Here is a 16,072-nt window from a genome sequence, read left to right on the forward strand (position 1 = left end):
AATACTACAGTATTTTTGGTAAAAGGACTAATGTCACTACAAAGTAGAATTGGGGGCGCAAAAATAAGCCATAATATGGATTTTTAGGTGCAAAATTTTAAGCGTTAGGATTTTTAGAAGGCGATGAGGAAAAAATGAAAATGCAAAAACGGGAAAACCCTGTGTCCTTAAGGGGTTAAATCTGCAGTTTTCCAGATAAATAACCTACCCAACTATAAGTTAACTGGCCATGCTCGGCCAGCTAGCTGAATTTGAACTATATCAGTGGTAAGTGATTATGTGGGAAACCACTAGTATTTTATTAATATATACTGAAAATTTTTCTTTTGTATCACATTCTTTCAGTAGGGAACATGTTCTATATACTTGATTTCCCCGTTAAAGGGGTTCTCCGGTGGAAAACTTTTTTTTTTTTAAATCAACTGGTGCCAGAAAGTTAAACAAATTAGTAAATTACTTCTATTTAAAAAAAAAACTTAATTCTTCCAGTACTAATTAGCTGTTGAATACTACAGAGGAAGTTATTTTCTTTTTGGAACACAGTGCTCTCTGCTGACATAATGAGCACAGTGCTCTCTGCTGACATATCTGTCCATTTTAGGAACTGTCCAGAACAGCATATGTTTCCTATGGGGATTTTCTCCTACTCTGGACAGTTCCTAAAATGGACAGAGATGTCAGCAGAGAGCACTGTGCTCGTGATGTCAGCAGAGAGCTCTGTGTTCCAAAAAGAAAATAATTTCCTCTGTAGTATTCAACAGCTATACAGTAGCTAATAAGTACTGGAAAGATTAAGATTTTTTTAATGGAAGTAATTTACAAATCTGTTTAACTTTCATGTGCCAGTTGATAAAGAAAAAAAAAGTTTTCCACCGGAGTACCCCTTTAAGAAATGGGAAAGCACTTCTAGCCAGTAAAACAAAAGGTAAAACATTTACAGATATGGTCATCCTTTTATGCGGATGAGTTTGATATATACACCAAAAATGTGATTCAATGGAGAACATAAACTAATGTAATAATGTTAGAAATCAGAACCTTAAAGTGACGATGCAGTCCAAGCTGCAGGCAGTGGGAGGAGCTTAGAAGATTAAATATATAGTTTAGTTAAAGAAGTTCCAGTATGACATCTATTCATGTAACCACTATTTGGGAGCAGTCCTACTTATTGATTGAGTTTCCCTGTAGGAATGTGTGTTCAAAGATAGTCATGTAGGTCCACCCACTTGCCTAGAAAGCATTGAATGAACATAAAATATAAGAAATAAATGGCAAGTAATACTGGAACTGTCCTTACAAAACTTGATATCAATCTGTCCAGCTCTTAGAGCACTGTGTTGTGCCTTCCTTTTTTCTCTTGGAACTGTATGAATAATTTGCCAACACAAACCATTCCCCTTGTTAATAGGGTATATCGTCACATGCAATGACTGGACATTGTTAGATTGTAGGGACATGCCCATTTGACAAGGGGAAAGGATACACCAATTTGTCAGTTTAGTCATATGCATAAAAGAGTAATAGTAGAGGAATAGTAGTATATTAAAGCGCAACTGTCATGGAAATGATACCCCCCAGACTAATAACATGACAGTATAGATGATGATACGTGTAATGCAGCTGTACTTTTGGCTCCTGTTTATCACTCTTTATCAGCCAGAAAATAGTTTTATCGTGCGGTCAGCAACAGACGGATAGGTGTGGCTGGGGATCGTAATGCCCCACCTCCGCCACGCCTATCCCCTGTAAGTGAGCGCTGGACCACTGTGTGATTGACACACAGGTCCCCACCCCCTGATGTCCATGATGTGCGGGCCGGCGGGACTCCACTGAGCCTATACATATAATCTACACCTTTATGTTATATGAAATACAGTGCCAGTACTCCTCTTCTTTCTTCTCATGGTGCTGGAGACGCGCTGCTTCTGCTTTCACTATAGGCAGAGAGCTCGCTCCCGTTGTCTGCCGCCAGCTCAGTGCGCCTGCGCAGTGCTAGAGGCAGGGAGTGAGCTCTCTGCCTATAGTGAAAGCAGAAGCAGCGCGTCTCCGGCACCATGAGAAGAAAGAAAAGGAGTACGGGCAATGTATATCATAGAACATAAAGGTGCACATTATATGTATAGGCTCAGTGGAGTCACGCCGGCCGGCACATCATGGACATCGGGGGGTGGGGACCTGTGTGTCAATCACACAGTGGTCCAGTGCTCACTTACAGGGGATAGGCGTGGCAGAGGTGGGGCATTACAATCCCCGGCCACGCCTATCCGTCTGTTGCTGACCGCACGATAAAACTATTTTCCTGCTGATAAAGAGTGATAAACAGCAGCCAAAAGTACAGCTGCATCACACGTATCATCATCTATACTATCATGTTATTAGTCTGGGGGGTATCATTTCCATGACAGTTGCGCTTTAAGTTTTATATATCGCATGACAGATTTTTTTGTTATGAGAATGGCACGTGGGGCAATAAAAATTCAAATAAAGGTATTGCAAATTTGTAACTTCCACATACCTGGGGGTCCAGGGGGTCCAACATCTCCTTTTGGCCCTGGCAGACCAAATGATCCTTTTTCTCCCTTAAAACCTGTACAGTAATAAGATAATTGTTATATATCTGGTAATGACCAAAATTAGATAATAACTAATCTGTTTTTATTAACAACATTTTCTTTACTCATATTTTATATATCTTATTTCATGATGGAATGAGCTCCTTATTGTCACGATGCCGGCTGGCAGGTAGTGGATCCTCTGTGCCAGAGAGGGATTGGCGTGGACCGTGCTAGTGGATCGGTTCTAAGTCACTACTGGTTTTCACCAGAGCCCGCCGCAAAGCGGGATGGTCTTGCTGCGGCGGTAGTGACCAGGTCGTATCCACTAGCAACGGCTCAACCTCTCTGGCTGCTGAAGATAGGCGCGGTACAAGGGAGTAGACAGAAGCAAGGTCGGACGTAGCAGAAGGTCGGGGCAGGCAGCAAGGATCGTAGTCAGGGGCAACGGCAGGAGGTCTGGAACACAGGCTAGGAACATACAAGGAAACGCTTTCACTGGCACGATGGCAACAAGATCCGGCAAGGGAGTGCAGGGGAAGTGAGGTGATATAGGGAAGTGCACAGGTGAACAACTAATTGGAACCACTGCGCCAATCAGCGGCGCAGTGGCCCTTTAAATCGCAAAGACCCGGCGCGCGCGCGCCCTAGGGAGCGGGGCCGCGCGCGCCGGGACAGGACCGACGGAGAGCGAGTCAGGTACGGGAGCCGGGGTGCGCATCGCGAGCGGGCGCTACCCGCATCGCGAATCGCATCCCGGCTGGAGGCGGAATCGCAGCGCCCCGGGTCAGTGGAACTGACCGGAGCGCTGCAGTGAGGAGAGTGTAGCGAGCGCTCCGGGGAGGAGCGGGGACCCGGAGCGCTCGGCGTAACAGTACCCCCCCCCTTGGGTCTCCCCCTCTTCTTAGAGCCTGAGAACCTGAGGAGCAGACTTTTGTCTAGGATATTGTCCTCAGGTTCCCAGGATCTCTCTTCTGGACCACAACCCTCCCAATCAACTAAAAAAAAAGTTTTCCCTCTGACCTTTTTTGATGCCAGAATCTCTTTGACAGAGAAGATGTCCGAGGAGCCGGAAACAGGAGTGGGGGGAACAGATTTGGGAGAGAAACGGTTGATGATAAGTGGTTTAAGAAGAGAAACGTGAAAGGCATTAGGAATACGAAGAGAAGGAGGAAGAAGAAGTTTGTAAGAGACAGGATTAATCTGGCACAAAATTTTGAAAGGACCAAGATAGCGTGGTCCCAACTTGTAGCTAGGGACACGGAAGCGGACATATTTAGCGGAGAGCCATACCTTGTCTCCAGGGGAAAAAATGGGGGTAGCTCTTCTTTTCTTATCCGCGAACTTCTTCATGCGTGATGAAGCCTGTAAGAGAGAATTTTGGGTCTCTTTCCATATGATGGAAAGATCACGAGAAATTTCATCCACAGCGGGCAGACCAGAGGGCAAGGGGGTAGGGAGGGGGGGAAGAGGGTGACGGCCGTACACCACGAAAAATGGGGATTTGGAGGAAGATTCAGAGACTCTGAAGTTATACGAGAATTCGGCCCATGGTAGAAGATCTGCCCAGTCATCCTGGCGGGAGGAAACAAAATGTCGTAAATAATCACCCAAGACCTGGTTAACTCTTTCTACTTGTCCATTGGATTGAGGATGATATGCAGAAGAAAAATTTAATTTAATCTTGAGTTGTTTACAGAGCGCCCTCCAGAATTTAGACACGAATTGGACGCCTCTATCCGAGACGATCTGCGTAGGCAACCCGTGAAGACGAAAAATGTGTACAAAAAATTGTTTAGCCAACTGAGGCGCTGAAGGAAGACCAGGAAGAGGGATGAAATGTGCCATTTTGGAGAATCGATCAACGACCACCCAAATAACAGTGTTGCCACGGGATGGGGGTAAGTCAGTAATAAAATCCATACCAATCAGAGACCAAGGCTGTTCGGGGACAGGCAGAGGATGAAGAAAACCAGCGGGCTTCTGGCGAGGAGTCTTATCCCGGGCACAGATAGTGCAGGCTCGCACAAAGTCCACAACATCCGTCTCCAGAGTCGGCCACCAATAGAAGCGAGAGATGAGTTGCACAGATTTCTTGATGCCTGCATGACCTGCGAGATGGGAGGAGTGACCCCATTTGAGGATTCCGAGGCGTTGGCGTGGAGAAACGAAGGTCTTTCCTGGAGGAGTTTGCCTGATGGAGGCTGGAGAAGTGGAAATCAGGCAGTCAGGAGGAATGATGTGTTGCGGAGAGAGTTCAACTTCAGAAGCATCCGAGGAACGAGAGAGAGCATCGGCCCTAATGTTCTTATCGGCAGGCCGAAAGTGAATTTCAAAATTAAATCGGGCAAAGAACAGGGACCACCTGGCCTGGCGAGGATTCAGCCGTTGGGCAGACTGGAGGTAGGAGAGGTTCTTGTGGTCGGTGTAAATAATAACTGGAAATCTTGATCCCTCCAGCAGATGCCTCCATTCCTCAAGTGCTAATTTAATGGCTAGAAGCTCTCGATCCCCGATGGAGTAGTTCCTCTCCGCCGGAGAGAAGGTCCTAGAAAAAAAACCACAAGTAACAGCATGCCCGGAAGAATTTTTTTGTAGAAGGACAGCTCCAGCTCCCACTGAGGAGGCATCAACCTCCAATAGGAAGGGTTTAGATGGGTCAGGTCTGGAGAGCACAGGAGCCGAAGAAAAGGCAGACTTGAGCCGTTTAAAGGCGTCTTCCGCTTGAGGAGGCCAAGACTTGGGATCGGCATTTTTTTTGGTTAAAGCCACGATAGGAGCCACAACGGTAGAAAAATGTGGAATAAATTGCCTGTAATAATTGGCGAACCCCAAAAAACGTTGGATAGCACGGAGTCCGGAGGGGCGTGGCCAATCTAAAACGGCAGAGAGTTTGTCTGGATCCATTTGTAGTCCCTGGCCAGAGACCAAGTATCCTAGGAAAGGAAGAGATTGGCATTCAAACAGACATTTCTCTATTTTGGCATAGAGTTGATTATCACGAAGTCTCTGAAGAACCATACGGACATGCTGGCGGTGTTCTTCTAGATTGGCAGAAAAAATCAGGATATCGTCCAGATATACAACAACACAGGAGTATAAGAGATCACGAAAAATTTCATTAACAAAGTCTTGGAAGACGGCAGGGGCGTTGCACAGGCCAAAGGGCATGACCAGATACTCAAAGTGTCCATCTCTAGTGTTAAATGCCGTTTTCCATTCATCCCCCTCTCTGCTGCGGATGAGATTATAAGCACCTCTTAAGTCCAGTTTGGTAAAGATGTGGGCACCTTGGAGGCGATCAAAGAGTTCAGAGATGAGGGGTAGGGGGTAGCGGTTCTTAACCGTGATTTTATTAAGACCGCGGTAGTCAATGCAAGGACGTAGAGAGCCATCTTTTTTGGACACAAAGAAAAATCCGGCTCCGGCAGGAGAGGAGGATTTACGGATAAAGCCCTTTTTTAAATTTTCCTGGACGTATTCAGACATGGCAAGAGTCTCTGGGGCGGACAGAGGATAAATTCTGCCCCGGGGTGGAGTAGTGCCCGGGAGGAGGTCGATAGGACAATCATAAGGCCTGTGAGGAGGTAGAGTCTCAGCTTGTTTTTTGCAAAAGACCATATAGGCCTTAGGGAGGCCGGTTACAGGAGGAACCACAGAGTCACGGCAAGGGTTACTGGGAACCGGTCTTAGGCAGTCCTTGGAACAAGAGGGCCCCCAACTCTTGATCTCCCCAGTGGACCAATCCAGGGTTGGGGAATGAAGTTGAAGCCAGGGAAGTCCAAGGAGAATTTCGGAAGTGCAATTGGGGAGGACCAAAAGTTCAATCCTCTCGTGATGAGATCCGATGCACATTAGAAGGGGCTCCGTGCGGAAACGTATGGAACAGTCCAATCTTTCATTGTTTACACAATTGATGTAGAGGGGTCTGGCGAGACTGGTCACCGGGATGTTGAACCTGTTGACGAGGGAGGCCAAAATAAAATTTCCTGCAGATCCGGAGTCCAGGAAGGCCATAGTAGAGAAGGAGAAGGCAGAGGCAGATATCCGCACAGGCACAGTAAGACGTGGAGAAGCAGAGTAGACATCAAGGACTGTCTCACCTTTGTGCGGAGTCAGCGTACGTCTTTCCAGACGGGGAGGACGGATAGGACAATCCTTCAGGAAGTGTTCGGTACTGGCACAGTACAGGCAGAGATTCTCCATGCGGCGTCGTGTCCTCTCTTGAGGTGTCAGGCGAGACCGGTCGACCTGCATAGCCTCCACGGCGGGAGGCACAGGAACAGATTGCAGGGGACCAGAGGAGAGAGGAGCCGGGGAGAAGAAACGCCTCGTGCGAACAGAGTCCATATCCTGGCGGAGCTCCTGACGCCTTTCGGAAAAACGCATGTCAATGCGAGTGGCTAGGTGAATGAGTTCATGTAGATTAGCAGGGATTTCTCGTGCGGCCAGAACATCTTTAATGTTGCTGGATAGGCCTTTTTTAAAGGTCGCGCAGAGGGCCTCATTATTCCAGGATAATTCTGAAGCAAGAGTACGGAATTGTACGGCATACTCGCCAACGGAAGAATTACCCTGGACCAGGTTCAACAGGGCAGTCTCAGCAGAAGAGGCTCGGGCAGGTTCCTCAAAGACACTTCGAATTTCCGAGAAGAAGGAGTGTACAGAGGCAGTGACGGAGTCATTGCGGTCCCAGAGCGGTGTGGCCCAAGACAGGGCTTTTCCAGACAGAAGGCTGACTACGAAAGCCACCTTAGACCTTTCCGTGGGAAACTGGTCCGACATCATCTCCAAGTGCAGGGAACATTGGGAAAGAAAGCCACGGCAAAATTTAGAGTCCCCATCAAATTTATCCGGCAAGGATAGTCTTAGACCAGAAGCGGCCACTCGCTGCGGAGGAGGTGCAGGAGCTGGCGGAGGAGATGATTGCTGAAGCTGTGGTAGTAGCTGCTGTAGCATCACGGTCAGTTGAGACAGCTGTTGGCCTTGTTGCGCTATCTGTTGTGACTGCTGGGCGACCACCGTGGAGAGGTCAGCGACAACTGGCAGAGGAACTTCAGCGGGATCCATGGCCGGATCTACTGTCACGATGCCGGCTGGCAGGTAGTGGATCCTCTGTGCCAGAGAGGGATTGGCGTGGACCGTGCTAGTGGATCGGTTCTAAGTCACTACTGGTTTTCACCAGAGCCCGCCGCAAAGCGGGATGGTCTTGCTGCGGCGGTAGTGACCAGGTCGTATCCACTAGCAACGGCTCAACCTCTCTGGCTGCTGAAGATAGGCGCGGTACAAGGGAGTAGACAGAAGCAAGGTCGGACGTAGCAGAAGGTCGGGGCAGGCAGCAAGGATCGTAGTCAGGGGCAACGGCAGGAGGTCTGGAACACAGGCTAGGAACATACAAGGAAACGCTTTCACTGGCACGATGGCAACAAGATCCGGCAAGGGAGTGCAGGGGAAGTGAGGTGATATAGGGAAGTGCACAGGTGAACAACTAATTGGAACCACTGCGCCAATCAGCGGCGCAGTGGCCCTTTAAATCGCAAAGACCCGGCGCGCGCGCGCCCTAGGGAGCGGGGCCGCGCGCGCCGGGACAGGACCGACGGAGAGCGAGTCAGGTACGGGAGCCGGGGTGCGCATCGCGAGCGGGCGCTACCCGCATCGCGAATCGCATCCCGGCTGGAGGCGGAATCGCAGCGCCCCGGGTCAGTGGAACTGACCGGAGCGCTGCAGTGAGGAGAGTGTAGCGAGCGCTCCGGGGAGGAGCGGGGACCCGGAGCGCTCGGCGTAACACTTATCTTAATAGTGTTCTTCAGAAGATAAGACTTCCTAGCATTTTAGAAATACACTAGAAACTGTATGAATTTGCCATGTTATGCAATGTTATTATTTTTATTATTATATTTTAATTTTTAATACTAAACATAGCCATTGTCTATGGACAGTGCAAAAGGGGTACTCCAAAGAATAAAATATATCACCTAGGACCCCATGATTTCCTGTAGGGAGCCCCGTGATTGCCACTATAGCTAATCACAGGCTGAGATGTTACCCCTTTTTAGCCAGTGATTGGCTGAGGATCCAATCAGACAAACTTGTCTTTGAGAGTGGGGGCTGGTGCCCCCACATATTTGTAAGTATAGCGGCAATTACAGGACCTCATACAGGTGATCCACAGAGCACCCCTTTAAGAAATGATGGAAGCCAGATTTATAAACTGTTTGTGTGTGTATATATATATATATATTTTTTTTTTCTTCCTACTTTCCTAAAAAAAATAGTTTAGAATTTATTCTTATTCTTCGATGACACTGAAAATCTAATTTAAAAAGGAAAATGAAAGTTTTTTCAAAGGCAAAAACTGATATACAGTTAAGCCTTTCTAAAAGACAACCTCTTTGAGAATTTGACTATTTCCTAGATTTTGTGTGATGGATTTTCTTTTCACCATAATTTTATGCAAAGGGACCATGTATTTTATGAAGATTACTTTTGAATGCAGTTTTGTGTGGTCTTCTCCATAGGTTTTTACTTTAACCTGTGCTACCCCTAAGGCATAACAAAGTAAAGAAGACAAGGATACTTACAGTCAGGTCCATAAATATTGGGACATCAACACAATTCTAACATTTTTTGGCTCTATACACCAGCACAATGGATTTGAAATGAAACAAACAAGATGTGCTTTAACTGCAGACTGTCAACTTTAATTTGAGGGTATTTACATTCAAATCAGGTGAACGGTGTAGGAATTACAACAGTTTGCATATGTGCCTCCCACTTGTTAAGGGACCAAAAGTAATGGGACAGAATAATAATCATAAATTAAACTTTAACTTTTTAATACTTGGTTGCAAATCCTTTGCACTCACTTACAGCCTGAAGTCTGGAACGCATCGACATCGCCAGACATTGCTGGGTTTCATCTCTGGTAATGTCTGCCAGGCCTCTACTGCAACAGTCTTCAGTTCCTGCTTGTTCTTGGGGCATTTTCCCTTTAGTTTTGTCTTCAGCAAGTGAAATGCATGCTCAATCGGATTCAGGTCAGGTGATTGACTTGGCCATTCCATAACATTCCACTTCTTTCCCTTAAAAAACTCTTTGGTTGCTTTTGCAGTAAGCTTTGGGTCATTGTCCATCTGCACTGTGAAGCGCCGTCCAATGAGTTCTTAAGCATTTTTCTGAAGTAGAGTAGATAATATTGCCCGAAACACTTCAGAATTCATCCTGCTGCTTTTATCAGCAGTCACATCATCAATAAATACAAGAGAAGCAGTTCCATTGGCAGCTATACATGCCCACGCCATGACACTACCACCACCACCATGCTTCACTGATGAGGTTGTATGCTTAGGATCATGTTCCTTTCCTTCTCCATACTATTCCCATCACTCTGGTACAAGTTGATCTTCGTCTCATCTGTCCATAGGATGTTGTTTCAGAACTGTGAAGGCTTTTTTAGATGTCGTTTGGTAAACTCTGATCTGGTCTGGACACACATACACCTACCTCCTGGAGAGTGTTCTTCATCTGGCCAACTGTTGTGAAAGGGGTTTTCTTCACCAGGGAAATAATTCTTCGGTCATCCTCCACAGTTGTTTTCCTTGGTCTTCCGGGTCTTTTGGTGTAGCTGAGCTCACCGGTGCGTTCCTTCTTTTTAAGAATGTTCCAAGCTGTTGTTTTGGCCACGCCTAATGTTTTGGCTATCTCTCTGATGTTTTTTTTTTTTTTTTTCAGCCTAATGATGGCTTGCTTCACTGATAGTGACAGCTCTTTGGATCTCATCTTGAGAGTTGACAGCAACATATTCCAAATGCAAATAGCACATTTGAAATGAACTCTGGACCTTTTATATTCTCATTGTAATTGGGATATGAGGGAATAACACACATCTGGCCATGGGACAGCTGAGAAGCCAATTGTCCCATTACTTTTGGTCCCTTAGCAAGTGGGAAGCACATATGCAAACTGTTGTAATTCCTACACTATTCACCTGATTTGGATGTAAATACCCTCAAATTAAAGCTGACAGTCTAGAGTTAAAGAACGTCTTGTTGGTTTCATTTCAAATCTATTGTAGTGGTGTATAGAGCCAAAAATGTTAGAATTGTGTTGATGTCCCAATATTTATGGACCTGACTGTATGTTGTGGAATTTCCCTCAAGCACTAAATTAGAGCGAAAGGGAAGTTAAATCATAAAATGGACAGTATTTAGTATCAAAAGTCTTTGTGTTACATTTTTTTTCATAGATTATCATATATTTAAACAGTTATGTGGCCACTGTCTACTAAATTATTAGATAATACAAACATAGACAGTGTTCAAATGTCTTCATCCCAGTGTATCAGATTGGCTGATAAATCTGGTGTATCGGAAGACTGTATCGTCTAAGTTAAAGGCAACCAATCAGCAGATTTTTGCATATAACGCTTGACAACACGTTATATATGCTAAAATCGTTATCCTCACCATCCCCGGGGGACGTTTTTGCCCCCCAGGGATGGTGAAGATATTATAGGGGTATTCCGGTGAAATTTTTTTTTTCATATCAACTGGCTCCAGAAAGTAACAGATTTGAAAATTACTTCTATTAAAAAATCTTAAAGGGATACTCCGGCCCTAAGACATCTTATCCCCTATCCAAAGGATAGGGGATAATATGTCTGATCGCGGAGGTCCCGCCGCTGGGGACCCCCGCAATCTCTCATGCAGCACCCACCTGTCTCAGCTGCATGCATCGCTGGAGTCTCCGTGTCTAAAGCCTCACGACCACGGGGCCGGAGTATCGTGACATCACGACTCCGCCCCTTGTGATGTCACACCCCACCCCCTCAATGCAAGCCTATGGGAGGGGGCGTGATGGCCGTCATATATTTACGTTACACGGGCTACAAATCAAGATCTGATCATAACATAATCCGTGCTATGTAGAATAGCCAAGGTTGCCAAATAGCTTTGAAATAATTGCTGGGTCATGCCTGGGAAGTGAGTATAAAAGTGGAATACTTGGGAGATATGAAATATCTCTTCTGGTAGAGGAGAGCTCCATTTTTCCTCTGCTATTTAGATTGGGGCAGAATAAGCATAGACATTGACTTATTAAAAGGTAGGCAACTCTATCGTACTGCTAGAGATGTATATTAAGCAGGATAGTATCACTGTATACCATAAACATATATAAGGCTCTGTATGCCTCACTCCTTGGAGTTGGCAGTATTCCATCAGTTCTTAAAGGGGTTATCCAGGAAAACCTTTTTTTTTAATATATCAATTGGCTCCAGAAAGTTAAACAAATTTTTAAATTATATAGAAGAGTTGGAGAGGCTCTTCTCTGACTACCCACCAAATAAACCCGGGCTACCTAATTAGACACCTATACCCAAGGTGTCAGATTGTAGTTTGTCTGTAGAAATATATATATATTAGGGCTCAGGGTTTGAGACAACTGGACAGGTTGTGTTTCAAGTAATATTTCAATTTATTAAATATATATAGTCTGACCATAGAATATAAGATAAAATGTAAATAGCAGCAACTGCGTCTCACAGGGCCCTTGTGTAGGCGCAGCACCAACTATTAAGAACTATAACATGTGTATAGTACAGTATATAAAATATAAAAAAATAATATACTAATGGAAAATTGTTAAAAATATAACATATAGAGACCACCATAAACATATAGAGAGAGAGGGATCTGGGTGGGAAAGTCTTAGTCCATCCACAATGGTCAATTATCTCCTCTCTTAAATAAGTCCTGCTAATATAGACAGATTCCGGTATTTTAGTAACCAATGGCAACCATAAGGTTAGTAACCCGTAGCAACCATTCAGATGAGTCCGGCTATTGTGGTAGTTAGCACATCAACGTTTAAGTAGAAGATATACTTGCTATTTGTAGACAATATTCAACATAGAAAGCTAGTGTGCAGTCACTGTTAATATGCATGCATATTTGTATGATACTTTGTATCTCACCGCTCCCGGACACTGATGCGCTGAACTTCACGGGGATGCTGCGATCTCCTCCTGTTGCGCTGTGAAATCCCACAGTGTATTAGCACTGAGTAGCTGTCTTGGCATGAGACAGCATCACCGGAGACTCGGCCGTCTCCCACAGTGGTGATGTTGGTAGATGGTGGGTTGCGGGTGGTGTTGTCGCAGCGGTTCTGCGGGTAAGCACGTACATGTGCCGGTGGCGTCCTCGTGGCAGCGAGGCGCGGATGTCTCCTTCACCGGGTGTTGGGTGATTGACAGTTTATTTTCCGGTATCGGACTGCTATTTACTGAGCAGGGCAAGAACACTGGTGGCCTCAATAGGTATTGAGGGGACGCTGGACGCGTTTCAGGACTGTCTCAGTCCTTTCTTCAGCAGCAAAGAATAAGTATAATGGGGGGTCACTGTATCGTAATTTATATATTTAACTCCTCCTCTATCAATTAGTGACATCAGATCCAGAGTAAACTAAATAAACAAAAGATAGATTTATGAATGAAAGTAGTAGAGCTCAGTACTATATAAATAGGACTGCTTCGAATTAAGTATAATCGGCTGTGGAGTATATCCATATGCACACTATCCAGTCCCTTCTTTTATACTGCAACAGATATACTGACTGTAGGACACTACGAGTATAGATACTTTTCTTTAGACACCTGATTTCTGGTAATCTACAATCATCTAATTTCCATATTAGGCTTCACCATCACAATTATACTCACAACAAAATACATAACCTATTTCACACTACACTAATATTTTCAATATTATCAATATTTTATATTTCCATATAAGATTTATATACTTTCATACAATTGCACATATTTACTATAAATAATTTAGCATTTATGGTCAGTTATTACTATTGGTACACAATGAATTTAACTTCATCTAATATCTCAGCATTTCATTTACACAAATAGATACCACATATTAATTCACTCACTTATATTATTTAATACAAGTCTTTTTATTCTCAATGCACTCCACAGCCGATTATACTAAATTCGAAGCAGTCCTATTCATATAGTACTGAGCTCTACTACTTTCATTCATAAATCTAACACCCCTATTTCGTTTTGTTTATTTTGTTTACTCTGGATCTGATGTCACTAATTGATAGAGGAGGAGTTAAATATATAAATTACGATACAGTGACCCCCCATTATACTTATTCTTAGCTGCTGAAGAAAGGACTGAGACAGTCCTGAAACGTGTCCACCGTCCCCTCAATACCTATTGAGACCACCAGTGTACTTGCCCTGCTCAGTAAATAGCAGTCCGATACCGGAAAATAAACTGTCAATCACCCGACACCCGGTGAAGGAGACATCCGCGCCTCGCTGCCACGAGGACGCCACCGGCACATGTACGTGCTTACCCGCAGAACCGCTGCGACAACACCACCCGCAACCCACCATCTACCAACATCACCACTGTGGGAGACGGCCGAGTCTCCGGTGATGCTGTCGCATGCCAAGACAGCTACTCAGTGCTAACATACTGTGGGATTTCACAGCGCAACAGGAGGAGATCGCAGCATCCCCGTGAAGTTCAGCGCATCAGTGTCCGGGAGCGGTGAGATACAAAGTATCATACAAATATGCATGCATATTAACAGTGACTGCACACTAGCTTTCTATGTTGAATATTGTCTACAAATAGCAAGTATATAATCTACTTAAACGTTGAAGTGCTAACTACCACAATAGCCGGACTCATCTGAATGGTTGCTACGGGTTACTAACCTTATGGTTGCCATAGGTTACTAAAATACCGGAATCTGTCTATATTAGCAGGACTTATTTAAGAGAGGAGATAATTGACCATTGTGGATGGACTAAGACTTTCCCACCCAGATCCCTCTCTCTATATATGTTTATGGTGGTCTCTATATTTTATATTTTTAACAATTTTTCATAAGTATATTATTTTTTTTATATTTTATATATTGTACTATACACATGTTATAGTTCATAATGGTTGGTGCTGCGCCTACACAAGGGCCCTGTGAGACGCAGTTGCTGCTATTTACATTTTATCTTATATTCTATGGTCACACTATATATATTTAATAAATTGAAATATTACTTGAAACACAACCTGTCCAGTTGTCTCAAACCCTGAGCCATAATATATATATTTCTACAGACAAATTTGTAAATTACTTCTATTAAAAAAAATATTAATCCTTTCAGTACTTATGGGCTGCTGAAGTTGAGTTGTTCTTTTCTGTCTAAGTGCTCTCTGATGACACCTGTCTCGGAAACTGTCCAGAGTAGAAGCAAATCCACAGAGCAAACCTCTCCGTGCAGTTCCCGAGACAAGCAGAGAAATCAGCAGAGAGCACTGTTGCCAGACAGAAAGAACAACTCAACTTCAGCAGCTTATAGTTATTGGAAAGATTAAGATTTTTTTAATAGAAGTAATTTACAAATCTGTTTAACTTTCTGGAGCCAGTTTATATAAAACATTTTTTTTTCCAGGAACACCCCTTTAAAGACTGAACTATTCTTTGGCTTTCTCATTTTATTTTAGATACATAAATATTACTGAGGTAATAATTATTTGACATACCACACATTTGAGACACTTCTCCTGATGTATCTACCTGCATAAAATAAGAATCAGTTTACACTGTATTAGTATTAATGCTGAAACTTGTTCTATATGTTTTTTGTTGCTTCCCCCCCCCCCGCTAGTATATACCAGTAGTTACACTATGAACATATTTCAGGTTACTGCTTATTACTTTTAGGCATAAGGCTAGGGCTAAACAGAATAAAAATGGTGCCACAAGGTTGCTTGCATGTTTTTTTTTTGTAGAGAAATTACTGTTGCTATGTCTTTGTGCCACCCCATATTTAATATTGTACTGTTCTTGAGCCAAAATAAAAATACATTTCCTTCCTGGATTTTGCATGCAGTTTAACCTTATCCTTGCCGCAAATGGACGTTCATTAACGTCCATCTGAGGCTCCCGAGGTATAACGCGCGCTGAGCAAATGAGCGCGCATCATACCCGGTGGGTCCCGGTTGTTATAGGAAACTAGGTCCCACGGCTAATGCCAGACTTCGGACTTCAGGCTGATGTCCGGAATTAACCCTTTAGACGCGGCGATCAAACTTGATCGCCGCGTCTAAAATGAAAGTAAACATTGCCGGTTAGTTCAGTGGTGCTGTTCAGGACCGCCGCGGTGAAATCATGGTGTCCCGAACAGCTTGCAGGACGCAAGGAGGATCCCTACCTGCCTCCTCGCTGTCCGATCGCCGAATTACTGCTCCGTGCCTGAGATCCAGGCAGGAGCAGTCGAGCGACGATAACACTGATCAATGCCATGCTATTGCATGGCAGGGATCAGTGTAGGAAATCAGTGCAAATAAAAGTTAAAATAAAGTGTTAATAAATGGTGTTGAGTGGCATAGGCCATATTCAAATTTGCGATATTTAGCGAATATATGGACGAATATTCGTCATATTTTCGCTAAATTCGCATATTCATATTTATTTTTGCATATACAAAA

At 44.3% G+C, this 16,072-nt stretch overlaps 1 protein-coding gene across 2 annotated transcripts in view; it reads right to left on the reverse strand.

Annotated features, from left to right (window-relative positions):
• Positions 1-16,072, reverse strand: part of COL15A1 (collagen type XV alpha 1 chain) — a 369,611-nt gene that overhangs the window by 47,321 nt on the left and 306,218 nt on the right. For both annotated transcript variants that reach the window (XM_056520745.1, XM_056520744.1), the window contains 2 exons: positions 15,125-15,158; positions 2,516-2,587 (listed from right to left, as the gene is read on the reverse strand). In XM_056520745.1, the coding sequence (XP_056376720.1) occupies positions 2,516-2,587; positions 15,125-15,158 (106 nt within the window). The remainder of the gene's footprint in view (positions 1-2,515; positions 2,588-15,124; positions 15,159-16,072) is intronic.

The sequence above is a fragment of the Hyla sarda genome, chromosome 5 (genome assembly GCF_029499605.1).
Source record: "Hyla sarda isolate aHylSar1 chromosome 5, aHylSar1.hap1, whole genome shotgun sequence".
NCBI lineage: Eukaryota > Metazoa > Chordata > Amphibia > Anura > Hylidae > Hyla > Hyla sarda.